This window comes from Arachis hypogaea, chromosome 8, assembly GCF_003086295.3.
Source record: "Arachis hypogaea cultivar Tifrunner chromosome 8, arahy.Tifrunner.gnm2.J5K5, whole genome shotgun sequence".
Classification (NCBI taxonomy): Eukaryota; Viridiplantae; Streptophyta; class Magnoliopsida; order Fabales; family Fabaceae; genus Arachis; species Arachis hypogaea.
The window spans coordinates 15,912,351-15,938,692 of NC_092043.1; the positions used below are offsets into that span (position 1 = coordinate 15,912,351).

The window sequence follows — 26,342 nt, forward strand, 5'->3', positions numbered from 1 at the left end:
TTTACTGCACACAAATTAGAGATATTGAAGGATATATGAAATAATCAAGTGGAATTCACTATGCAAGACATTATCAACTACTTTTTTTGACGAATAACTGGTTTAATTTGTATATTATTTTGGAAATTCTAATATTTAAGTCTGTAATAGTTTAAAATGTATAAAAATTAAAGATATATAGATATTTAGATATGTGCAAATCCTTTTATTTATAGCATTTAAACGTCTTTAAAAAAAAATATTTTGAGTGTTTTTATCGAAGTGCTCTCCTCTAACTATAGCTATATGTTCGCAGATATTTGAATCTAAAATGGGTGTGAACTAGTTAGTTATTACTAGCACAGTAGCACTTGTCTTGAACATACAGTGATAGACTTTGGTTTAATTTGTTTAGAGAAATTTTGAAAATAAAAAATATAAAAGATGGTTCATGAGCAGGAGCACTTTTAACTTTTTAAGTGCATTTGTTCCTCTATATCTTTCTTTATTATTGAAGTCAGATACGCCATACATATATTTGCATTTCGGCTATAGGTTGAGAATCCCTGTGAAAGAGATAGATCATGGCACCAGGTAGAAGCCCAAACCCAAAAGATAAATTTAATAACTATTTTTCTTCTAGAAAAGAAAGTGGTCAGTACGTATAACATGTACAGTATCAGATGCAGTTCTACTCTACAAAGTTGCATTCATAATTTCATATGAAAAGATAATAATAATTAGTGGAGTATAATAAACAGATAAAGCATCTTTACCCAATGATATCTATGTAAGTTCTGTTCACTTCACCCTCTTCCAGTAGCACAAGAACCTCCTCATTTTATATACTCTTAACCTCATCATCCTTCTCCTTACAACACCAATAACAAACCCTTCAATTCAAAAAAAAAAAGAAAAAAAAGAAAATGGATCGTCCATTCATTCTCTTTGTTATTGGAGTCATGTTTGTGTTTTCATCATCAGAAGGTGCTACAACCACAAACCAGTCTGAATTTTTCAGCCTCATGAAGGCTTCTCTCTCAGGAAACTGGAATACTTACAACAACAACAACCAAGGTGTCTGCAAGTTAAGAGGAGTGACATGCAACGAAGAAGGTGACGTCACCATTCTCGACCTCACAAGCTGGTCATCACTCTCCGGAAACTTCCCATCGGGTCTATGCAATTACCTTCCTAACTTACAAGTCCTTCGCATGGGTTATACTAAGTTCAAGTTCCCCACAGAATCCATAACCAACTGCTCCAACTTGCAAGAACTCAACATGAACCACATGTTCCTATCAGCAGAACTCCCTGACTTTTCGCCATTGAAGAACCTCAGAGTCCTCGACTTGTCCTATAACCTCTTCAAAGGAGACTTCCCCATGTCCGTCTTCAACCTCTCCAACCTCGAGATCCTCAACTTCAACGAGAACCCAGGCTTCAACTTCTGGAAGCTTCCGGAAACCTTTAACTTCAAGAAGCTCAACTCCATGGTTTTAACAACTTGCTCTTTGCATGGCCAGATCCCTGCCGCGTTAGGGAACTTAACGACGCTCGTTGATCTTGAACTCAGTGGAAACCTCTTCACCGGACAAATTCCCAGGGAGCTTGGCCTTCTGAAGAATCTTCAGGAGCTTGAGCTTTACTATAACTACCACCTCGTCGGAAACATACCTGAGGAGCTCGGGAATCTAACGGAGCTAACAGATTTGGACATGTCCGTCAACAAGCTAACCGGAAAAATCCCTGCTTCCATTTGTAAGCTTCCAAAGCTTCAAGTTCTTCAGCTCTACAACAACAGCCTCGTCGGAGAGATACCAGGTGATGATTGATGCCTTCATTTTTTTACGTACTCAATGCTTATATATATCTGATTCATATCCATTTGTAGGTGAGTTAGAGAACTCAACTGCGTTGAGGCTCTTGTCGCTTTACGACAACTTCTTGAACGGAACGGTGCCGGAAAAGCTAGGACAATTCTCCCGCATGGAGGTTCTGGATTTGTCGGAGAACAGCCTCTCCGGTCCGTTGCCGACGGAAGTTTGCAAGGGAGGTAAGCTGTTATACTTTCTTGTACTGGATAACAACTTGTCTGGCGTGATACCTGACGGTTACGCTAACTGCATGATGCTGTTACGGTTCCGCGTGAGTAACAATCGGTTACAGGGCCCGATTCCCGAGGGCCTGCTGAGCTTGCCACACGTGTCAATCGTTGATTTGAGCAGCAACAACCTGAGCGGCGTGATTCCGGAGATTAACGGTAATTCAAGAAACCTCTCGGAGCTCTTCCTACAGAGGAACATGATATCCGGTGTGATACCCGCGTCCATTTCACGCGCTCCAAACCTCGTGAAGATTGATTTCAGTTGTAACCGTCTCTCTGGTCCCATTCCTTTCCAGATCGGAAACCTGAGGAAGCTGAATTTGCTTATGCTGCAAGGGAACAAGTTAACTGACTCCATTCCAAGTTCCCTTTCTTCTCTCTCATCGCTCAACCTTCTAGATCTTTCTAACAACCTTCTCACCGGTTCCATTCCGGAGAGCCTCTCTGTTTTGCTTCCCAACTCTATCAATTTCTCACACAATCTTCTTTCTGGTCCAATTCCTCCCAAACTCATCAAAGGAGGATTGGTCGAAAGCTTTTCCGGGAACCCTGGATTGTGTGTTCTTCCATCCTCTAACTCCTCTAATCAAAACTTTCCTCTCTGTAATTCGCACCAGTACAAGAGCAAGAGACTCAACACTGTTTGGGTGGCTGCGATTTCCGTGTTTTTGATCCTTGTTGGAGCCATGCTGTTCTTGAAACGCAGATGCAGCAAGGAAACAGCTGCAGTTGAACACGACGAGACGCTTTCTTCGTCGTTCTTCTCTTACGATGTGAAGAGCTTCCATAGGATTACTTTCGATCAAAGAGAGATAATTGAGTCGTTGGTGGACAAGAACATAATGGGGCATGGAGGGTCAGGGACGGTGTACAAAATCGAGCTAAAGAGCGGTGATGTTGTGGCAGTTAAGAGACTGTGGAGCACGAAATCTAAAGATCGGTTAGTTGTGGATAAAGCATTGAAGGCGGAGGTGGAGACATTAGGGAGCATAAGGCACAAGAACATAGTGAAACTCTATTGTTGCTTCTCTAGTATGGATTGCAGCTTGCTTGTTTATGAATACATGCCTAATGGCAACTTGTGGGACGCGCTTCACAAAGGTTGGATCCATTTGGATTGGCCTACACGCTACCAGATTGCGCTTGGGATCGCTCAGGGGCTCTCCTATCTTCACCATGATTTGGTTTTTCCGGTCATACATAGGGATATCAAGTCCACTAACATTCTCTTGGATGTTGATAACCATCCTAAGGTTGCAGATTTTGGAATTGCTAAGGTTTTGCAAGCTAGAGGAGCCAAGGATTCTACCACTACTGTTATTGCTGGAACTTATGGTTACTTAGCCCCAGGTATATTACTAATTTCATCCTTTTATTCTAAATTATCATGATTTTCTCTTTTGAGAAGTGCTAGGAACAGCAAGTTAATTATAGTTTTTTTTAATGCGAAATTAACAGTTAAATCTATCAATTTCACTTGAAGATAATTATAGGTGAATTTCTACTTTTGATAATATCTCTATTATCTTATCTTAGTATTTATGTGTTTTATTTTAAATTTTTGTTTTGTTATCAAAGTGTGATTATTATTTTTCTTGTTACTACTTTAGTATAAGCATGCGTTGATTGTTTATAGCAAAGAGGTTTTTGTGAAGGTAAAGTACTTGTTGAATAATATATACCTTTCTACCACATGAATATAAGTAGTAGAATACATAGGATTTGGTGAGATAGGTCATGTGGTAACTCCTCTACCATAACTTTAATTGTGCTCTTGTTTCACAGAATATGCATATTCACCAAGGGCCACAACAAAGTGTGATGTGTACAGTTTCGGTGTGATTCTAATGGAGCTTCTAACTGGGAGAAAGCCGGTGGAGGCTGAATTTGGAGAGAACAGGAACATAGTATTTTGGGTCTCAAACAAAGTTGAAGGCAAAGAAGGTGCAAGACCAAGTGAAGTTTTTGATCCAAGATTATCAAATTCATTCATAGATGACATGATTAAGGTTCTTAGGATTGCAATTAGGTGCACCTACAAAGCACCATCTAGTAGACCAACCATGAAGGAGGTTGTTGAGCTTCTCATTGAGGCAGAGCCATGCAAGTTGGCATCAAATAATGTCACCATAATAAAGAAACCATATGAAGTATAGTTTGATAAAGCAAGTTTAAAGGGGGTAAGATATTAAAGGAGCATGCATATGATTATGATATATAGTAGTTTAGATAAGCTAAGACTTTGTAGAGAAAAACATGTTACAATGATAATCCTTTTCCTAGACAGGTAGTTTTGTAGATTCTATCTTTTGACTTCACTTTCTGATATATATAATAATATTTTGAATTTTGACTGTTGTAAAAAACAAAAATGGAAGTGAGGTTGCTATCCATGATTTTATCGTAATGCAATAGTATCCATGTATTATAAAGGTCCACCCTTTAAATAATTCACCAACTTGTGCATTGTGCGAACTTTTGTTTTTTCTCTCTTTAATTTTTATCATTAGATTTTATTTTATTTTGGGTGATGCAAGATGGCTCCAATAAAAGGGGCATATATGTTGATGAGGACCAGAAGGATGTGATTCGCATGTTGTAGCTTTTTTTTTTTAATATATATATATATATATATTTGATGAAAATGGGTTTCTGATTCTGAATACAATATTAAGCCATGATTTGTGTTTTGGAGGGGCCCCTTAACAAAGCAATCCACTGGGGAAAAAAAAAGATGAATGGGGTTTTGGATGATTGATTTGATGAGAGCATCTTGTCTTCCATTTTAGCTGTGGAAAGGAGAAGAAATAAAGAAAGCAATATGATTTAAAAGCTTTTTTTCTTTTTCTCTCTTGTATGTGCTTCTTCTTTTATTCTAGTTGTGTTTGATTGTATTGTTAGAAATGAAGCCTAGTGATGGGGAGGCATCAACCATGTTTAACCGTAGGTAGTGAGCCACTCACAAGTTGAATAATGCTCCCTTCATTAATTTATTAAGAATATTAAGGGTGTCATTAGTTGAAATGAAATCATTACCTAATAATTTAAGTTCATCAAGCTAAGTGATAGGTAACTTTCCTCTTTTTTTTTTTTCCCAACAGTTTCGAGTTTGAATATTAAAGAAAAAAAAACTCATATTAAAAAGAATATAAATTTTCAAATCAAAATATTTTTTTTTTAATAAGACGTAGATAGGAAAAAAAAGGCCAAAAAAAGAAATCATGGCTCTAACACAAAAACTAATTAGACAGAGAATATTAAGTTAATGATGATATGACAATACATAGAATCCCAATAACACCAAAAGCCACTAGTATGAAAAAGAAGAGGAGAATCGAATCAAACTCCTAATTATTAATTATTTACTTCATATATATACAACTACATATACCTATATTGGTACATAACAAGATATTATATATATATATATATATATATATATATATATATATATATATATATATATATATATATATATGGTTACTGATAAGGCGAGAAAGATAAATAAGAACATAATGATTGAAATTAAATAAAAATTAATTTAAAATTAAAAAAGTTAAAAAATTAAATACAAAGAGAATTAGTATATTTTTATTTATTTTTTTGTGTAATAAAAAAAGGACTTAATTTAGGATAATTTATAAAATAAATAATTTGGGTTTTAATTTTATCAGAATATACACTTTACAAAACGGATATCAAAATACATTTTTTTTCACAAACTATATAAACCGCTTACAAATGAACGTAAACCGGGGTTTGGCTTTGTGTGTGAATTACAAACGTGCATAAATTATTATCCTTTTCGCATCTATATCTCTTCATCTTCTTACTCTGCATCACCATGCATCACTATGGCCTTGGCATTAGTCCCACTCTATTGCTTATTCTCCCATCATACTCTCAAATTCTCAGGTTATTCTGCTTTTTCTTTTTTTATATATTCTTTTTGTTAATTTTTTCAGTATTTTTTTATTATTTTATTTCAATTTTATAAAAAAGATCAATGTTTTTGACCTTGGGATGTTGCGTTTATTTATTTATTTTTATTTTTATTTTTGTGCGGATTATGCCTTCTCTAATTATTGGCTCATTTCATTGGTTAAATTTTCTGCCATTTGATCAAAAGAATCTCAATAATGCTCGTGTCTTCTTTCAAGTTTAAGAACAATTTATTTTTATATAATATCAAACATGAAATAAATTACAATCTTAAAATAATTAATTGCATTTATGTAAATCAACTATTAAAAAATAAGACTAGTAATATTCACCATAATTCTTTGAGTAAAGCTAGGAACCAAAAGCATATCAGCCAAAACCCAGCCAAATACTTTTGGATGAATTCAAAATTTTTACGAGTTAATATATATGGATGTTTCTTCTACTAAGTATTAGAATGTTTCTTTTTCATATTAAATGGATGTTTTTTTATATATTTTTCGAATTTGTGATTGTTAGAAGTGGATAGATTAATGTGAGAAAAAAGAGGAAGGTTTTTATAGGTTTATTTAATCAAATTAAAATTTTTTAAATTTTAAATTTAAAAAATTTAAAATTAATTAATTATTAATATAAATTAAAATAGTTTTGTTTAGTTTTGGCTGATAAGTTTTTGGTTTCTTATACTTTTCCTAATTCTTTTAATTCAGATTGTACGTACTCAGGACTAAATAAAAAAATTTAACAAATTGAAAATATTTTTATTATATACCAGCTAAACATATTTTTATTATTTTCAACATTTAGAAATACGCTATCTTTAAAAAAGATTAAATGTAAAAAATTGAAAATAAAAAACGAAATCTAAACTTGTTCGTAACAACCCCTTCTCTCTTTCCACGATGAGATGTCGGACATGGACAAAGCACTGAAGCTGGTGAAAACTATGCTTAGTTTGAAGGTCTAGGTTAGAAAAATGTTTAACTGGAACAAAAAATATATGTACACAGAAATCGCCAGACCCCTGCCGCGGTTTCTAGCCATTTTGCATATCAACATAAACTGCTGTAGCCTGTAGAGGTGTAGCGGTTTATGCATGTTTGTTTGCAATTCACACACAATACCCCTATGGCAGATTATGTGCAGTTTGGCTTCGAACGTAATCCGCGAAACCTATAGCGGTTTACATTCATTTATAAACCATGGGTCCTATCGCGGTTTATATAGTTTATGGAAAAAAATGCATTTTGGTATCCGTTTTGTAAGATGTATATTCTGATAAAATTGAAAGTAAAATTATTTATTTTGGTAAATTGTTCCTTAATTTAATTTTTCTTAGACTATAATAACAAAAAAAGAACTTATTCATTCTCATTTGTTCACGTTATAATTTCAATCACGAAACTAAAAATTTTTTTTTGACACCTCTAATCATTCTGTACTACAATAGTTTAAGAAATATTTATAATTTTATATTAAATTAAAATAAAAAATTTAAATTTATTAACATAAAATTTAATCTATTAATTAAATAAATAAAATTAAAATATATAAAATTAAATAACTTAATACTTAAAAATATAAATTAATAATTATTAAATAATTCTTAAACTCTATGCCGAAGCACGCATCAATAACTAAAACTCTAAATACAGAATAATAACAATAATCATAATAATATGACGAAGCTCTAAAAAAGACAAATTTAGTGTATATAGAGAAGAATACGAAACAAAAATAACAAAGAACAGTTGCACATGGTTGTTCCCTTGTATACAAAAATGTATGCATATTAAACAGTCACACGTGTATGTTCAAAAACATGTATATATGATGATGTGCATTATGAGTGGTAAGAAGAACGAGATTCACATAACCACAATAACAAGAACAACATTTTTTCTTTAGCATGGTGGAGAGTCCATAAGGAAAAGAAGAGAAAAAAAAAAAGCAAGAAGGTTCGATAAAGAAAGAATAGTTTACTTAAATGATAAGGCATTAAGGCACAAGGCATCAACTTGGAAAGCATGCAAATTTCAGGACAGGTATGTCCTCAACATAAGTACAATAATATGTATAATGACTAATGAGGACTAAAAAAAGGGAAAAGGACTTCTGAGATTTAAAAATAATAATAATAATTAAAAAAAAAACAATATGCATATTCTGTATTTAGATTTTATTGGCTCAGTGTGCTAAAAAAACAAATAAAAGGTAAGAAAAAGTCAGAAGTATATATGTCTTGATCTCTTCTTTCTTTTTTTTTCCCTCTCAAGTTTCATTGTCATAAGACCCGAACAGAGAGGACTTTCAGTGAATCAAGCAGTCACTCTAATAAAAAGTAATTGATTTTTGCAACTATATTACACACAAACAAAAAATTAATTATGGTGTGTGTATATATTTATATTCATAAAAAAATTATTTATATTTCTATAAAAATATTTTATTGATTGTTGTAACGATCAATTATACTATCCAAAAAAGAAAAGTATAAAGTATCATGTACATAAATAGTGTATTTTTTGTAAAGTTTAACTAACATATGTTCTTAGAGTACTTATTAATGGAAGGTTTAATTTTTTTTTAATAAATACAAAATAAATATATTAAATATTTATATTTTTATATTTTCAATAAAAGATTTTTATTTATAATTTTAACATGTAACTTTAAAACATAAGAGATAAAAATTGGTGTGTTTATAAAATATTTTTGTTGTTGTTTGTTAGAACAATACAAAATTGTCCCCCTACACATACAAGTCTTTTGGCTTACAAGTTATACAAGTTGCTCCAAGTCCAAGAAAAAAACACGCGCTCCTTCAATAACACGTTCACTCTTCATCTTCTTACTCAATCAAAACGCAAACCATCAAGAAAACAAACATGCGCCCCTTCCACAACACGTTCACTCTTCCTCTTCTTCCTCAATCAAAACGCAAACCATCAAGATTCAAGGGACATTCAAAACAAACTACTACGATTCTGTAGAAACGTTCCAACTCCTCGCGAAGAGTAGAAGAAATCAAGAAGAAAAGATACAAATCTCCATCAAAAATCACCAGAAAAAAGGAAGAAACATTATTCAATGTACTGTTTTACTGTTCTTCTAGGTTTTTCTTCTAGATTGTCTCTGCCATGTGCCTCATCCTTAACCAGCAAAATATTAAAAGATTTCAAGAAGAAATATACTGTCTCTCCCTGTTTTGGGTGTATTTCTTAAATCTTTTGGGTGTATTTCTGTAATCCTTTAGGTGTATTTCTGTAACCGTTTGGGTATATTTCTGTAATCCTTTCTGTAACCGTTTGGGTGTATTTCTGTAATCGTTTTGGTGTATTTATGTAATCGTTTGAGTGTATTCCTGAAGTTCCATTATCTTCAAAACAATTTCAAAACTTGATTTCAGAAATTATAAAAATCGAAAAAAACGAAGCAAAGAGAGAACGCATGAAGGAGATCCAACAAATTTGGCAAGAAATTCGAAAAAAGAAACGAAATCTTTTGAAAAATGGAAGTTATATATTTGTGCGTTAATTGATTTGAATTGATTTAAAATTCTGTTAAAAAGGCACGTAACAAGCAGCGCGTTTAATGGGTGGGTTCGTTAAGACTTGTAAAACTTGTAAACACTTGTATGTAGAGATTAATCCTTGTGAATAATGTCAACAATGGATTCTAGACTCGGCCCAATAAAATAAAAAAAACACTTCATTTTTAAATTATTCCATAAACTCTAACATTAGGCCTAATGAATTGAATATCCACCCATTATTAATTGTGCATGAATAAAACCATCCAATTAAAAATAATGAACATTATGCCTATTAAATAAAACATCTGATATATCCATTATTAACATCATTTAGTATTTTTATTGTCTACCTATACTTTTTCTTTAATTAATGGAATAATCGATCAGATATATTATATGTGTACTATTCAGCATTATTCAGAAACTGTGCATTATCAGACAAATAAAAATGTTGCACTATAAAAGACAATAATTGTCAAGTAGACCAGTAACACACAAAATATATTACTACTAATATGCTACATTCATTATGTCATTATCTTTTTCTATGGTACTACATATATATAATAAGTGTATCCCCAGTTCCCCACCAAGGTCTAGTATCAAGGTTAAGACAAATTTAATTTAACTTGGCCATTAATAATTTCAAGTTCCAATGACTAGTAATCAATGTGATATTTGTTGACATTATTGGGAACATTACCAATATTGAGCACTTTTGGAAAATCAAGATGCCAAGTGTGGTGCTCACTGCTCACATCTTGGAGAGGTATACATATATGACTTTATCTATCACACATGTTAAAGTTATAAAACAAGAAAATTTTTATTAAAATATTAAAAATTTAAATTTTTAATATATTTATTTTATATTTATTAAATAAAAATTTTAAAAATTTTTACCAGTTTATTATATGTCTTTAAGGCACATGTTAATTAAATTCTACGTATACAAAGTAAAATAAATTAATGGCGCACCCACGTGGAGATAAGAGTTAAGGTGGGAGTCTAAACTATACATAGGTCATTTTTTACATAGAGAGAGATAAATTATTAATTTTTAATTTATTTATTTAAGATGTTATATTAACATATTTTAAATATTTATTTAAGATGTTATATTAATATATTTTAAATCAGGAAAAATCAAGAAGGGAACAAGAAGCAAAATCCTTCAGATTTCTAGCTCCTTTGGTTTTGCACGAAAATTACAATTGCATGGTTAAAAATAGCTGGCTGAAGGAGGATGATTTTTTACATAATATAGCCAGCTTTGTTGAGAAAGCTAAGATTTTGAATAGAGAAGTTTTTGGGCATGTCTTTAAGAAGAAGCAACGCATCCTTCTTAGGCTGGAGGGCGTTAATAATAAACGCTCCTTCAATCATAACCCGTTCTTGAAGAAATTACAAAAAGATTTGTGGAAAGAGTATGAAGTTATTGCTGCCCAGGAGGAAACTTATTGGCAGCTAATGTTGAGATGTGATGTTATCAACTTTGGGGATAAAAATTCTAAGTACTTTCACTTGACGGCGAATGGGAGAAGGAAGAGAAATAAAATTACAGCTCTTAAGAATGAAGATGGAGAATGGGTGGACCATGTTGACATTCTCAAAGCTTGGGGTGTTAATTTCTTTAAAAATCTTTATTGCTCTAACTTGAATTATAATTCCTTTGCTATTTCTAATCTTTTTCCCAGGTTACAGGACTCGAATTACGAAACTTTATCTAGAGAAGTGTCAAATGAGGAGATCAAGGATGTTTTTTCGATGGGGAGTTGGAAGGCTCCTGGTAATGAATAATGATGGCCTTCCGGCCAAACTCTACCAACAAACTTGGGATGTGGTGGAGACATCTCTTATAGCCTGGGTGAAAGATGTTTTTAAAGAACCTGAGACGATTACGGACGTTAACAAGACTTTAATAGCCGTTATTCTAAAATTTCCTTCACCGGAAAATTTTGGACAGTTTAGGCCTATTAATCTTTGAAATATTTGCTATAAATTTATAAACTAAATCATTGCTTCTAGATTGAAAGTTTTTATGCCTATTCTGATCACTAACATCCAATCTAGTTTTGTACCTGGCAAAATCAGTTGGATAATATACTAGTGGCCCAAGAGATTGTTCATACCATGAGAAACAAGGAAGGGTCTTATGGCTATCAAAATAGACTGGAAAAGGCCTATGATAGAATTAACTGGGCCTATGTGATGGACATTCTCAGAGACACAGATATAGCAAAAAATATTATAAAAGTTGCTAACTACTACATCTCAACACCGATTATGAACCTTCTTTGGAATGGCTCTCCGTCAGAATCTTTCACTCCAACTAGGGGAATAAGACAGAGAGACCCCTATCCCTTTATCTTTTTGTTCTTTGTATTGAGCGTCTATCTCAATTAATAAATAAACTAGTTCAAAACAAAGATTGGGAGCCTATTACTCTCTCAGGGGGGGGGGGGGGGGGGGGGGCTTAAAATCCCTCACCTTTGTTTTGTAGATGATTTTTGTATGGATGTAGAGCATTATTGTTGGGTAAATATGCATAATGTCCAAAGTTCAAATATGGATGCACTAATATCATGCAAACTGTAAACAGACTTGAGCCACGGAAAACAAGAATCAAATTAGCACTCATATAGTTCGGATTTTTCTACAGAAAAAAGTATATACTTAGTGCCTACGAATAAGGATAGCATATAAAACAACTTAAGGAAATGCTTGTTAACATGTATACATCTAACTCATTTGAAACGGAGAAACTGCATTTTTTCTTTTATTTCAAGAAAAATGAATCTCTTCCATCGTCACAAGTCACTAACAGAGGCAGGCATGCATACGATTTCAGCTCCATAAAAGCAAAGAGCAGAGCACACACCACGGTTCCATTCTTCAAGTCCCACAAGAAAGCATAGTTGTATCTGCAAACCAATTGTCTATTTGATTAAGCATAAATTGGCATAACCTTTAATAACAATTACGGGGAAAAATTTGTTATAGAAAAAATAACAAGACTACATACTAAATTAGTTGAAAGGGACTAAATCTTACCAGACAATTCATGGATCATAAAAAAAGAAGAAAATACCATGGAAGAAACTAACAATCCAAACAAAGTTAGCACAAGTCACCTTGCAGAAGAAAAGAGCATGCATGCAGTCTGTAGAAGATGGGCAGTATTTATAGGTAAAAAATCAAGGGAATAAGCAAGATGTCCAATATTTATAGACATATTACCCTGAAGGCCTGATTCACATACCGAACATTAATGTCAACTAAGGTAATGCATAAGCATGACAGATAAATATTTCGAAGTAAATAAAATTTAAGGCAACTACTAAAATTATGACTATATTACCACACAATTCGGTGAAACCATTGTGGCATTGTCCTAGACCAAGTCACCCAGCATCCCATAAGACACTTTAAAAAGGCCGAAAGTCCCAAAACCAATGGTGCAAGCCTTATGATCAATGACAACTAACCACATAGACAAGCTTTGAAAGGAACAAATCATTCCAATCCTTGCTTGCTAATCACTGAATGTCTTCATTTAACGGGAAAAACAGCATGGCGTTATGTGGTAAGCACTGCTTGAAGGACATGTAAACCATGCTGCATTTGCCATTACCCAGCTAAACAAGGATGTATATGATGTATATCTATCATGGAAATAAAAACTAGAATAAGTTATATCACAGCAGTAAGTATATAGAACTCATGTTAGAAAATATCATTTCCAAAATCAAGTCACTGGCAGATGCCAACTTGTCATTGTTAAAGATTAACCATCAGAAAAACATGCAAAATACATCACTCATGGTGGAACAATAACTGAAAACTCACTCCATATCAAAGTAGATTTTGTTCTGCGACTTCAGAACAATGAAACAGTAATAATTCAGGAACTCTATAAATTATGGCTCAGCCAAGAATTAATCCTGATTACTAGGTCGAGCAAAGAAAAATGAACAAAAGTTTAACTAAAGGAGAAACTGAATATCAAGTTCTTTTGGTCCAGAATTACACTCCAAACCTAATCTTCCCGTAAAGGGTGTCCATGATTGGTTTTCACTACTAAATGGCAATGATATAAAAAAAATCAACTTATGCACAGCAAAAACTACACTAGAAAGAGGAAAAATTGGTCACAAGTTAAATGAGAAGCTTTCTCTTATTTATTTTGTTATATATGGTAAGTTTAATCCTCAGCCTGAACCTACAATTACTTGTGTCCATAATTTGAAATCTACACCAAGACCTTTTGAGTGAACATATAGGCAATTCTAAAAGATTACATGATAATTTAATGTACATTGGCACTTGGCAGGGCAATAAAATTTCCTTATAGCCGACACCAAAAATCCAGGTTGTGTTTTCATTTTCATTTTCTGATTCCTTCGTGTGTAAATATTGTCAAATTAATTAAAATAAACTTTATTAAACAAAAATTATATGATTGAATGACCTGGAATCTGTCTACCATAAATAAATAAAATAAAACAAAAAGAGAACAGGAATTACCTTACGTTTTAAAAGAATTGGATATAAGTATTCATCTTGATCTTATACCTGATCTCTACCCGTTCTTCACCATCAATAGACTGAAGTAATACATGACCAATACCCAATCCTGATAAAGATTCTGGTATAATTGTGGACACTCACTTCCATGCACCAAAGTCAATGGACTGAAGTGATATATATCCTAGATACAAATCCCTCAGATGCTGCTTACACAACCCTATTCGTCGTTTATTTAAGCTTGGATGAATGCAAGTCGAAAACCCAGTCTTCCAACTAGGAGATTTCTGCCTTTCCATAACATGAAGAGTATAGACCCTCGGTGCTGAAGAAGAGCACCCTATGACAAAACAATTACATGGTCTTGCCTCGGTCACAATTCTTGCAAGTGATAACATACACAAACCACTGTAAGTAATTCCATACATTAATGCCTCATCGTTTTCAAAAGCTTGAGTATCTGACATTTCATTAGTCATTTCCACCTCCATATCCTGTGTTGACGGAAGCCTGCTGAGTTCTACATCAAACCGCTTTTCTATATCAGTTTCATGCACGCGGTACTTCACCGCTAAAGTACGAATGCAAGATTTCCTAACTTGATCTGATATTAAGTTTTTTATCTCATTAAAGTTAGCACAGCTTTCATACCATTTTATCCAGCGGATGATGATCCCCGAAAACCAGTCAATAATTTCAGTTGTATCTTGCATGATAAGCAAATTAGTAGAACGGGGGAATCCATTAGAAGTGGTCAATCCATATCTTAAAAGACGCTTTTTTATTGCTTCTAGAGGAGCTATAATCTCAGTTTTTGTCATCATATTTCCCAATGAGCTGTTATTATTTGGCAAAAGCTCAACAACAGAGGCTACCTCTGAAGTTATATACTGCTCTGCCTGTTTTTTAAATTCATAAAAGGAATCTGTTAGCTCTAACGGAAGAGCTGGTTCGGCAACACACTTGGATAAAATAGTTTCTTCACTTGCATGTTTTGTTTGAACATCTTGTATCCATATCTTCATTAAGTGTTTATACCAATGGTCAGTTTCCATTCCAGACTTGCGGTAACAGGAAACCCTATTCAGTATAGAACTGCTATCAGCTAAATGCTTGATTTCTGATTCCTTAACTTTCTTCAAACCATGTCCTAGCCATTTCTTCCCAATTCTAATTGTCCCATAATTCCAAGCCTCTACCTTTTGCAATGTAAATAACTCTACTTTTTCTTTTAGCTTGTGAACAGCTTTTACACCAGGACTCTCTGTAACACTTCTTTTGACTAACGTTCCTAGAAAGCGTATCCCACGAGGTCCTTCACAAGGCAATAAATCAGTTTGAACAACATCCAATAACAAAGAATCCTTCAAATAACTTTGGATCTCGGACTTAAAATTAGCAGCAGAATCCTTGGAACCAGATATTGCCAAAAACATTTCATCCATAAAGCGACAAGAGTAAACCTTGACGCTGGAATTCTTCTCAACTATACACTCACTATTACCATCTAGCTGTCTCCTGAACCAACCACGCAACTTGGAGCAGGAGTTATCTTGATCATTATGCATTCCAACTCCATCATATATAGCTTCATATTTCATTGACAACCTGTGGAATTCGGTGTCAAACAGGTCAAGGTATACATTCATTAGAATAGGGGACAAGACCCCTTCTTGTGGAAGACCATGTCCCTTTGGGAAACCCCCAAACTCAAGATTCAGCACCTGAGAATCAAACATGCTCCGAATGAAATCAAATAAAGCAGGATCTTCTATCTTATCCTCCATTACCAAAATCAACTTAGCCAAGACAGCAGCATCCAACTTCTTGGTTACAAGCAACGTGAACCACCAGTCAGGGTTTAAAACCCCTTTGCGGATATACTTCAATGCTGTGGCACAACCCCTACCACTTCGGCAGCCATGTGAGATCTTCGAGAAATGTGGCTTGTAAACAACTTCCAAAGCTATTCTGATGGCCTCCTGGACTACCTTCAACCTCAAATTGGGAAGGACCAGAACTTGTTTGTCATTCGATCCTCTTGTTGAGACAAAGAAAGTATTTGCACTTGCATTAAAACTCCTATCTTGGAGCTGTTTTGCCAAGTCATCGAGAAAGCAACTGTCATATCTTGACTCTGCATCAACATTAGAGTTGATCCTGATGCAATTATAAGCATCACGTAGAGTTTCTCCATCAGAAATGCTCTGCATTAGACCACGAAATTTTCCATTCACAAACTGATTCTTCACCCTCTTCTTTATTCGGTTTTCAAGAAATCTCTTGAACTCCATCCTACTCCTGGGTTTACTCTCTAGAATTTTGGAGGATTCCTCAACGAGAGAAGCAAGGTCCATTGCTAACGTTGATTTTCCAAAGTCTTCGTCTTTCAAGAAACCACCATTGCCTGGTAATGCAGTTGAATAAGAAGCCCCTTGTGCTTTTCCAACATGTTTGCCTGATACAATAGACGTGTCCTTAGGGTTTACACGAGAAAAAAATACAATGAATTGAAGCATTTCTAAGTTCTTTAGATAATTCCATTATCAATAGCCTATATAATTTCATAATTTGAGAGCAGTGATGCAAGACAATTTTTTTCAGTTACTATGTTTTATTATTGGGAGAAGCAACCTAAATAAAATGAACTTAATTTTCATACACTTTCAGTAAATATATTTTACAAGAACATTCAATATATCATTACATTAGAGAAAATAACTAACTTTCACACTATTTAAAGATCGTCTAAATAAATGAATTGGATCAGTTGATCGTGTAAAACTTTTCACAATATTATTGCATGAAATTAAACTCGATAAAAGAAAAGAGTGAGAAAGAAATATTATTACCAAGAAGCATAAGCGAAAGACAAGAGGTGGGTGCAGCAAAGTTCAGGTTGTGGAGTAATATGGCACATTTACGAAACTTGGTTGCGCTGAAAATGAGGGTCATGCTTTCTGAAGGGTAGTCCAATAGCAACTCAACACAGAGAAGCAAAGCAAAGAAAGTATAGCAGTTTCTTTTGCAGAACCATCGGTATTACGTCATTAACCCAACAACATAATGTCCTCCAATATGTTATGTCTCGCTAAGAGATGAAATCTTCTAACCTACCTACATTCAAATACCCATTTTTTTTCTATAAAGGGGAGTCCGTTAAGCTGAGAAGGGAGAAAAGCAACATTTAACAGCACAAATTGTGTAATCTTTGTTAGAAGAGTGTGAGAGAAATCCAAACAGTTTTGTTGAATCTTTGCTTGACCATCAAGTAAGAAATCTGGTACTGAATCTTATAACTCATTGTTTGCATTTTTATTACCACCTATTCATCATCACCAATATCTCCTACAAACACTCCATTGTCACTCACATTCTGAACATGTATTAAGCATAGTAGAGCAATCTATTTTAGTGAGAAGAGCATAACAAATGACAAATCATTATGTTATGCAAATTCAAAGTGAAGAGGAATTTGGTTTTCCTAATTGGTTAACATCGATAAATCAACAAGATTGGATGATTATGCAATTTAAAATACCATTTGTGTTTTCCTCAAGCATATATAATGTAAGAGTTCACTAATCAGGTAGATTTCTAGCACAAACAACAAAAAGAAATTTTTTTCTCATACCTATAGTTTTTTTAGAGTGCAAAATTCTTAGCACTATATTTGTATTTCTGTAGCATCTCCCACGTTCTCCTCAGCATCACCATGCCCATTGATATCCATTTGATCAATTGCAATGGCAACCTAAAAATATATATGCCAAAATAAGGGAAAAAGTTAGAACTTATGGTGAATATTGCTTACTTTTTACTACAGGTTAAGCCAAAATGATTTATCCTTGTTGAGCCACCGTTGCTATCAATTTTTCTAACCAAGCCATAATTTCATAAGATAGCACCAACTCAGTAGTTCACAAACATAACCACCTCAATCTAAGGCAAACGAAGATCCAACTTTCAATCTCTATTTGCAACAAATTCAGCAAAAATTCCAGATATCAACTCAGGAACGAAAAAAATAAAACAAAAAAAATTAAAAATGATTCCACTATTTCAATCATTTATTTGAAAGGGAAACCTAACCGAGGGGAGTAAAGAGACAGATCAAGTAGCATATGCTAAAATCAACTTGGAGTACATACAAGATCAGAAATTTCAACTCACATTAATTCCATGTTCCCTAATGAAAAATCAGAGTACTACTCACAACATTAAAATCTTGCTTCTATAGTTAATTAGCTTTGGATCCAAGCAAATTTCAGCTTTCTACTGATTAGTTCCATGGTGTTTGTGATTATAGGTTGAATGTTTGCTGATGAATATCCAAGGGGATTTGGTTTTATTGAGAATAACAAATTCATAGGTGGGAAAGCAGCTGTTATTGGCTTCCTTTTGTTGTTGAATTTTCAGCTGTCAACAGGTAGGAGACATTTTGAAAGGAACATGCTACTTGAACTTTTATTCAGGATCTAATGCTCATAACTAGACATCACCATCATCACTATCTGTTCCCTTTTTATCATTTAGCAACATGGTACATATATAAATATATCTTTTAGTCATCACAATTTGTTTTTGGATGCCCTTTATCTGATCATGTATATCTCAACCTTTCTTTCTTCCTTTTTCTTTCTTAACTCATTTTCTTCCTCAAATTCACTTGATTGTAAACTATTATTTTGTAATCCAAAATGGGACCAGAGTGATTCCAGAGATTGTGTTTCTTCTTCTCAACTTTTCAATAATGAACAATAATATTCAGTGTGTTCTAATATATATTGCAATTAATAAAATTAACATAGACAATAATAGAAGACACGAATATGGTTGGTTTAACAAGCAGTCATAAATAGCATAGCCATAAAGGAGTCAAGTTACATGAACAAAAGATAAATCAGGAACGCCAAACAATCATATGAAAGACACTTATTACATTGTGTTTAATGAAGATGGATTAGTGAACCTAAATGGCAAGCAAAACAGAAGCAAACTAAGGCATTTATCCTTCCATTTGTGTTTAATTAAATTCAAATGACAAGCAAATTAAGGCTCCAGAATGTCAATTACTTCATTCTGTCATTAAGCAGCAAGGTTTAATCATACACAAGCAAATAAAGGCTCTATTTGGGCAGAACAAATCACTAGGGATGTACATGGGCCGGGCCACACCGGGTTTGCCCTAACCCAGACCCAGCCCTAGCATAGGCCCAGTATATATTTCGGGTCGGATCTAGGTTAGGGCAAACCCAGTGTGTCCTAGCCCATGTACACCCCTATCGGTCAATATCAAGAACTATCAGAAGGCAGCCCCATAGTGGCAGCAACAGCGGCGGCTGGCGAGGATGGGGGTAGAACAATAGACGCTGGAAAAGGAAAGGAGCAATTTTAGAAAGTGAATAATGATCAGGATTAACAAAATAGGAAGGATCAGATAATCGTGCAAAATAAAATCCTAGCATCGAAGTATCAAAGAATATTCCTCAAAAAGGAAAGAAATTTGTCTTAATTGATGGGATCGCTACTGATGGAGCAGAGAATATGTTAGTTAAGAAAAACCAGAGAAGTGATAAGCAGATAACAGGGGACATTCCAAAAGAAAAAAAGAGGAGGTTATACGTCTAGATTTCAAGTTTTGGCAACAGAAAATTAGGAGAAAGAGGGTCAGAGGGCCCATAATGAACCTAAAATCATTCAACAATCTGTGGAAAAGGAAAGAAAATACACACAGATCCCTCTCAAGCAAAATAACCATTCTAATATGGTGAAAGATGTACAAAAACAGAAACAAGCCTTTGTCATTACTAAGGAAAATGATGCTGATATAAGCAAGAAAAAGCAAAACAAACAACTAGAATAAACAAGCCAAAGAGAAACCAAAAGCTGCCCGGAGCTGAAGCAAAATAATTTAGAACCTCAGGTTGAGCAGCAAAAGGCCTCTAGAGAGAAGGAAGTCAAACACCAAGACTATTAGAGACAATTTTTCAAACTGAATAAAGAAATTGCCAAGAGTAAATAGGAGTCCTATATGCATATCACTGACCTCTCTGACTCTCACTTGACTGCACTTATATCCAAGTTCATGGGTGGGGGAGAGTATGGGCAGCAAAGTACAGAAGGACCGCAGTCCGCAGGAGCCACCAGATTCAGGTGATCAAAACCTGGACAAAAATATGATGGACATCTAAAACCAAGGCAAACTCAATTCAACTCTAGAAGCTGAGAGGAGCTTGTCTCCACCGAACATAAGCCTATATGGAGGCTTAATTTTCTGGGTCTTATCAAGAGGATTTTCTTATCGCTATTTTTAGTTATCATGAATATTATTTTTTGGAATTCTAGAGGAACTACCTCTAAAGGTTCTCTTATTATTAAAGATCTTGTCTATAGATTCCATACTAACTTAATTTTCCTTCTTGAAACCCACATTTCAGGGACTAAATCCAAAGCAACTATCAAAAAGCTAGGCTTAGATTCCTGGTGTATTAGTGAAGCGGATGGTTTTGCAGGAGGCATTTGGTGCCTTTAGAATAAGTCTTTTTGGAATATCGAACCTGTCCTAATTGAGAAACAACTTGTGCACATGAGAGTAAACTACGACCAAGGGGAACCAGGGTGGCTTACCGCGACTTATGGCAGTCCTCAAGTGGGGAATAGGAGCTAGCTATGGAGCAAACTAGAGGAATTAGTGTCATGAAACAACTCCTCCCAAAAGGTTAAGCTAATAGGAGGAGGCAACATGAATGATTATATCTCTAACACTCCGCCTCAAACAAGTGTTTTATTTGGCTTTGCTTGATTTTTTTTCATAGGCCTTCTTTCTACTTTTATTTTTCTTATGTTATTTTTTACTTTTGGGGTTCACCAAGGATCAATTCTAGACCTTTATAACGTAGAGATTTGATACCATGTCATGAAACCACTCATTCTCAAATTTTATTCTCTTTTCGTTCAGCACCACTTTCTTTTCTCAAAACATTTAGCACCAAATCTGAATTTCAAAACCTGCCACCACTTGTAGCCATCACTATGTGTGAATTACCGCCGAACAACCACTTCAACCACGTTACAAATGTGTGTATTGCCCAAATGTCAGTTACCCGGGTAAAAAGTCTCTCGCACAACACGCATTGAATTGGCATCTCAAATTCAAACACATTTACGAAAAATATGGTCGGTTAATTTATTTTATTTTAAATTTTGTTCTTCTTTTGCGCGATTTAAAGCCGAATTTTTCTCCTGGTTTTATCTTTTGATATTTCTTTGAGAAAATCTTTTGGTGAAATTTTAAAACTCTTTCTTACAAAAGAAGAATTGAAAGCATATCAGAATAATGCTAGTGATCCAATGATTCTTGATGCTATCAATATTGATCTATCAACTAAAGTAGTTGGTCCACGAGGTGGAGCATACATGGAAATATTCATAAATGGGTTTTTTCCACCTTCAACAAGTGTTGCCCCAATGTTTTCCTGTTATGAAAATACATTAGAGTGGGATAATTTCAGTTGATTCCTAATGTATTAGTGAAGCGGATTGTTTTGTAAGAGGCATTTGGTGCCTTTGGAATAAGTTTTTTTGGAATATCGAACCTGTCCTAATTAAAAAATAACTTGTGCACATGAGAGTAAGCTATGAACAAGGGGAACCATAGTGGCATATTGCAATTTATGGCAGTCCTTAAGTGGGAAATAAGAGCTGGCTATGGAGTAAACTAGAGGAGTTAGTGTCATGAAATCACTCCTCCCAAAAACTTAAGCTGATAGGAGGAAGATAAGATGAATAGTTATATCTCTAACTCTCTTCTTAAAGCAAGAGCCTTATTTGGGTTCACTTAAATGATTATATCTCTAACACTCTTCCTAAAGCAAAAGAAGAAGAATTGAAAGCATATTAGAATATTGCTAGTGATCCAATGATTCTTGATGCTAGCAATGTTGATCTATAACCTAAAGTAGTTGGTCTACGTCTCTACGAGGTGGAGCATACACAAACATATTTATGGATGTTTTTTTTTTTCACCTTCAACAAGTGTTGCCCCAATGTTTTCCTGTTATGAAAATACATCAACGTGAGATAATTTTGGTTCCATCATAAATCCAAATAATTACGTTATAAAGGATGAAGACATCGATCAGGGACCAATGCATGTAAGTGATACAAATGGAAAACTAGATGAAGGTGCTACAAGTTTGATACTTGTTACAAAGCCATCAAAAGTCGTATCGGATGAAAGTACAGTTCAAGTCAGATGTTCATTAGTATTGGACTTTCAAACACCGGTCAGATGGAAGATCCATTAAAATTATTCTTTCCCATGTGAGTTAGCTACGGAAATAAATGGTCATTGGTGCCTAAGTAGAGATTTTAACTCAGTCGTCACTTTGGAAGATACCGGGGGAAATTCTAATCTTTCACAAGACACCAATAAATTTATTAGCTGTACGAAAAACTGTAACCTGAATTTCTTGGGTTTCTCAGGGCCACCATACACTTGGCAGAGGGGAAATGTCAAGAGAAGGCTGGACAAATTTATTTATAACATCGATTTCTGTAGCTTATTTTCGGCTGTAGATATAAGACCCATAACTTTTGAAAAGTTTTATTATGAACTAATTTCAAATTATATATTTGTTTACAGTTTTAATTTCAGATATTATTTCATTGAAGATAATCAGAGGCAACTTTGATTAATTGGATTTGATATAAATTAAAGTTTCATCCAAACTCTACAATTATGGATTATTTTCCTATTTTACAATTTAAAGTTTCAAAAATTCAAAAATAATGATATTTGGCTATTTAAATTAGGATTTTATCCAATTTTACAATTATTGAGTTATTTTCTGTAGTTGAATTATAAAGTTAGTAGTTATGAAATAATAAGGGTTTTTATATGATTTAATCAACTAATTGATATTTTTATGATTTAATACTTTCAAAGTTTTAGAATTTTAGAAAATTCGACAGCACTTCCCCTAAAACTTAGACTTTGCCACCCTTTTCGAGTCTCAACCAAACCAATCCTCAACCCTTTCCGGAGGGGGTTCAAGACCAACTCAGTTTCCAATAAAACAAAATTCAGACTTTCAAACTATCAAAATCATTTCAAATCAAACCAACTCAGAAATCTCCAATTTAACAAAATCAGTCAATAATGCAATCAAACAGACAACCATATTCATCCAAGATAAACCAGACAATTCATAAGACTTACATAATCACCATAAATGCATTTGGCACATCATATCAGTTTATAACAATTCCAATTTAAAATAAATTAGTTTTTAGAAAAAGCTCCTACCTCTTTCGCGATTCAACCACACAATAAAGCTCCGTTTTCTCTCGGCCCGCAACGGCGGCAGCCGCATCCTCGGCAACTCTAATCACGGCACGCAAGAACCAAAACATAATCCTAAAGCATAACGTTGCAAAGACCTTAGAAACATATAACAGATTAGCAACTATAGAGGTTCCGGACGAGGAACAACATACTGTACTTACAAATAAACCAGAGAACAGAACAGTGGCAGCTCCGGTATCGACGCAGCAGCTTGATGTCGCACGCAACAGTCATAGAACTCAGCATGCAAGACCCGATCCTATGACACCAAAACCTCAGATCCTTAAACAACTTAAAACAGAACTACCGATTCAAAAGTTCCGGAACGAAACGCTTACCCAGACAAGGAAGAACGGCTGAACTGAAACAGCGGTAACTCCGATGGTGGTTCCGGTGATCACAGCCACGTTCCCAGTGACCCGAACGGCGGTGGAGGAGCTCAACGGCGACGGCGACGATTCTCCCCGGCGGCTCCCTCTCGCGCTTCCCCTCTTCTTCGTCAGCGACGTCGGTGGCTTCCCCACGGCTCTGCTCGACGATGACGGACCCAGAGGTGGCGGCGATGACACGCGCAGCAGCAGCCCGCGATGATGACGACGGCGCCGGCTCTACACAGTGACGACGGAGGCTTCGAGGACGGTGACCCGCGGCCTCCTCTCCTTCGCGTCTTACTCCCTCTCCGCGGCTCTGCCCCGACAGCGGCTCCAATGGCGACGGCGACGAGGCTTGTCGACGGTGACGCGATGGTGGCGGCGCGGACTTCCCCCCTCCACCGGTACCCTCTCCTTCTCGAATCTCCCTCTTCCCCCTTTCCCTGATTCCGTTTCCCCTTCTTTCTTCTTTCTTTTTCAGCAGCTGCTGCTGTGTTGTGCGCGTGTGTTTTGTTTGTGTGTGGGTTGTTGATGAATGTGGGTGCCTAGGGTTTTACTTAGGCAAAGGGGGAAAATGTATTTTAATTAGAGTTAGGGTTTTAATTTGGATTTGAATCTTTTAAAATTTGAATTTTACTTTAGAGAGTAAAGTGTGATCTCTCACCGTTGATTTTACAGATAGGATCAAAAATAAATATAAAAAAAAAACTATTCAAGGATAGAAGATCACACTTTACTCTCTAAAATGAAATTCAAACCTTTTAATTTGGGATTTTTGGTTTAGTTTGAAATCTAATTAAATTTTTAAAATTATTTTAAAATATTATTTATTGTATTAAAATATTATTTGGTTTGGAATTAAATACTCTAATTGAAATTATAAAATAATAAAATTAATTTTTTTCTTAAAACTTAAAAATATTAAATCATAAATATATTAGTTGAATTAAATCATATAAAAATCCTTATTATTTCATAATTACTAACTTTATAATTTAAATACATAAAATAACTCAATAATTATAAAATTAGATAAAATTCTAATTTAAATAATCAAATCTCATTATTTTTGAATTTCTAAAACTTTAAATTGTAAAATAGAAAAATAATCTATAATTGTAGAGTTTGGATAAAAAACTTATTTATATCAAATCTAATTAATTAAAGTTGTCTCTCATTATCTTCAATGAAATAATTTCGAAAATTAAAATTGTAAATAAATATATAATTTAAAATTAGTTTATAATAAGACTTTTTAAAATTTTTGGGTATTACACTCCACCTACCTTATAAAATTTTCGTCCTCAAAAATTAAAATAATATACAAGGTAACACATAATCTTGGCATTCTGCTTTTTAAATATCTTTTAGAAAAGAAAAAAAATCTTGACATATACATATATATATATATATATATATATATATGTGTGTGTGTGGGTGTGTTCAAATGCCGAATAATTAGGGCAAAACACTAAAATAAGCCAAGGGAAAGAAATTTTTACGCAAATCCGCCAAACCAAAATTTATTTCATGAATCAACCAATGCATATTTATATGTAGTTCGAATCAACTAGATTCGAACTCAATCTACACATAATTCGAATCATATTGCTTCGAATTATACACAAAACTCACACACACTAATTCGAATCAACTTGATTCGAATTACACACATACAATAATTCGAATCAAGTTGATTCGAATTACACCCTGATTTATTAAAAAAATTAATAATTTATTAAAAAATTATTAAAAAATAATAATTTAAAATTAAAAAAATATATATTTTATTTCATGCATTAAAAAAAATCTAACAAAATATTTAATTACGAGACTTTTTTAAATATTAATGAGCTATCAATTCAAATTCCATACAATACTCTTTTGTCCATTTTTAATAGCTCGTGAATATTTTTTAATAAATTTTTTTAAATTATATGGTGAGATATTACATGATTCGAATTACGCATGGAAAGTTCAATCACTCTGATTCGAATTATATGGTGAGCAATTCGAATTTTATACAATACTCTTCTGTCCATTCTTGATAGCTCATGAATACTTTTTAATAAATTTATTTTAATTATACCACAAAAAAATATTTTATTCTATGCAAAATAATTTTAAAATGGCTTAAAAGATGTTAGGAGTACTATAAAAATTTGTAATGACTTAGGACATTAATAATTTAGAAATTAAAGAAAATATATTTTTATCATGTATTTACCTAAATCACTAGAATATTACAAACTTTTATAGTACTCGTAACATTTTTAAGCCATTTTTTTAAATTATTTTGTATAAAATAAAATATATTTTTTAATTATTTTGGATGGAATAAAATATTTTCTTTAATTTTTAAATTATTATTGACTATCTAGAGTATTTTATTTAAAATTTGTGTACATGCATGTATTTACCTAAATCATTAGAACATTACAAATTTTTATAGTATTCCTAATATTTTTTAAGTCATTTTTTAAATTATTTTGCATTATTTTTTTGTGGTTTATATAATTAAAATAAATTTAT

At 33.7% G+C, this 26,342-nt stretch overlaps 2 protein-coding genes across 27 annotated transcripts; one reads left to right on the forward strand and one right to left on the reverse strand.

Moving 5' to 3' along the window:
* The first annotated feature begins 312 nt into the window (after nucleotides 1-312).
* LOC112706300 (receptor protein-tyrosine kinase CEPR1) lies at nucleotides 313-4,561 on the forward strand. Its single transcript, XM_025757536.3, has 3 exons — nucleotides 313-1,803; nucleotides 1,874-3,436; nucleotides 3,872-4,561. The coding sequence occupies exons 1-3, from the start codon at nucleotides 906-908 to the stop codon at nucleotides 4,240-4,242; spliced, it is 2,832 nt and encodes a 943-aa protein (XP_025613321.1). The 5' UTR covers nucleotides 313-905; the 3' UTR covers nucleotides 4,243-4,561.
* Nucleotides 4,562-12,167: 7,606 nt separating this feature from the next.
* Nucleotides 12,168-24,357, reverse strand: LOC112706301 (nuclear intron maturase 4, mitochondrial). Of its 26 annotated transcripts, none has more exons than XR_011864583.1 (9): nucleotides 23,778-24,357; nucleotides 23,601-23,698; nucleotides 23,401-23,511; nucleotides 17,725-17,844; nucleotides 16,943-17,207; nucleotides 14,139-16,548; nucleotides 12,925-13,228; nucleotides 12,698-12,812; nucleotides 12,168-12,487 (listed from the first exon to the last, which is right to left on the reverse strand). XR_011864583.1 is itself a non-coding variant. In XM_072200775.1 (7 exons), the coding sequence occupies exons 6-7, from the start codon at nucleotides 17,043-17,045 to the stop codon at nucleotides 14,231-14,233; spliced, it is 2,421 nt and encodes an 806-aa protein (XP_072056876.1). In that variant the 5' UTR covers nucleotides 17,046-17,232; nucleotides 17,725-17,844; nucleotides 19,167-19,462; nucleotides 23,401-23,511; nucleotides 23,601-23,698; nucleotides 23,778-24,357; the 3' UTR covers nucleotides 12,168-14,230. The 26 variants fall into 26 exon arrangements, 3 of the variants coding, with proteins under 3 accessions (XP_072056876.1, XP_072056874.1, XP_072056875.1); XR_011864582.1 differs by having other exon boundaries at nucleotides 14,096-16,548; XR_011864577.1 differs by having other exon boundaries at nucleotides 14,091-16,548.
* Between the last annotated feature and the right edge of the window lie 1,985 nt (nucleotides 24,358-26,342).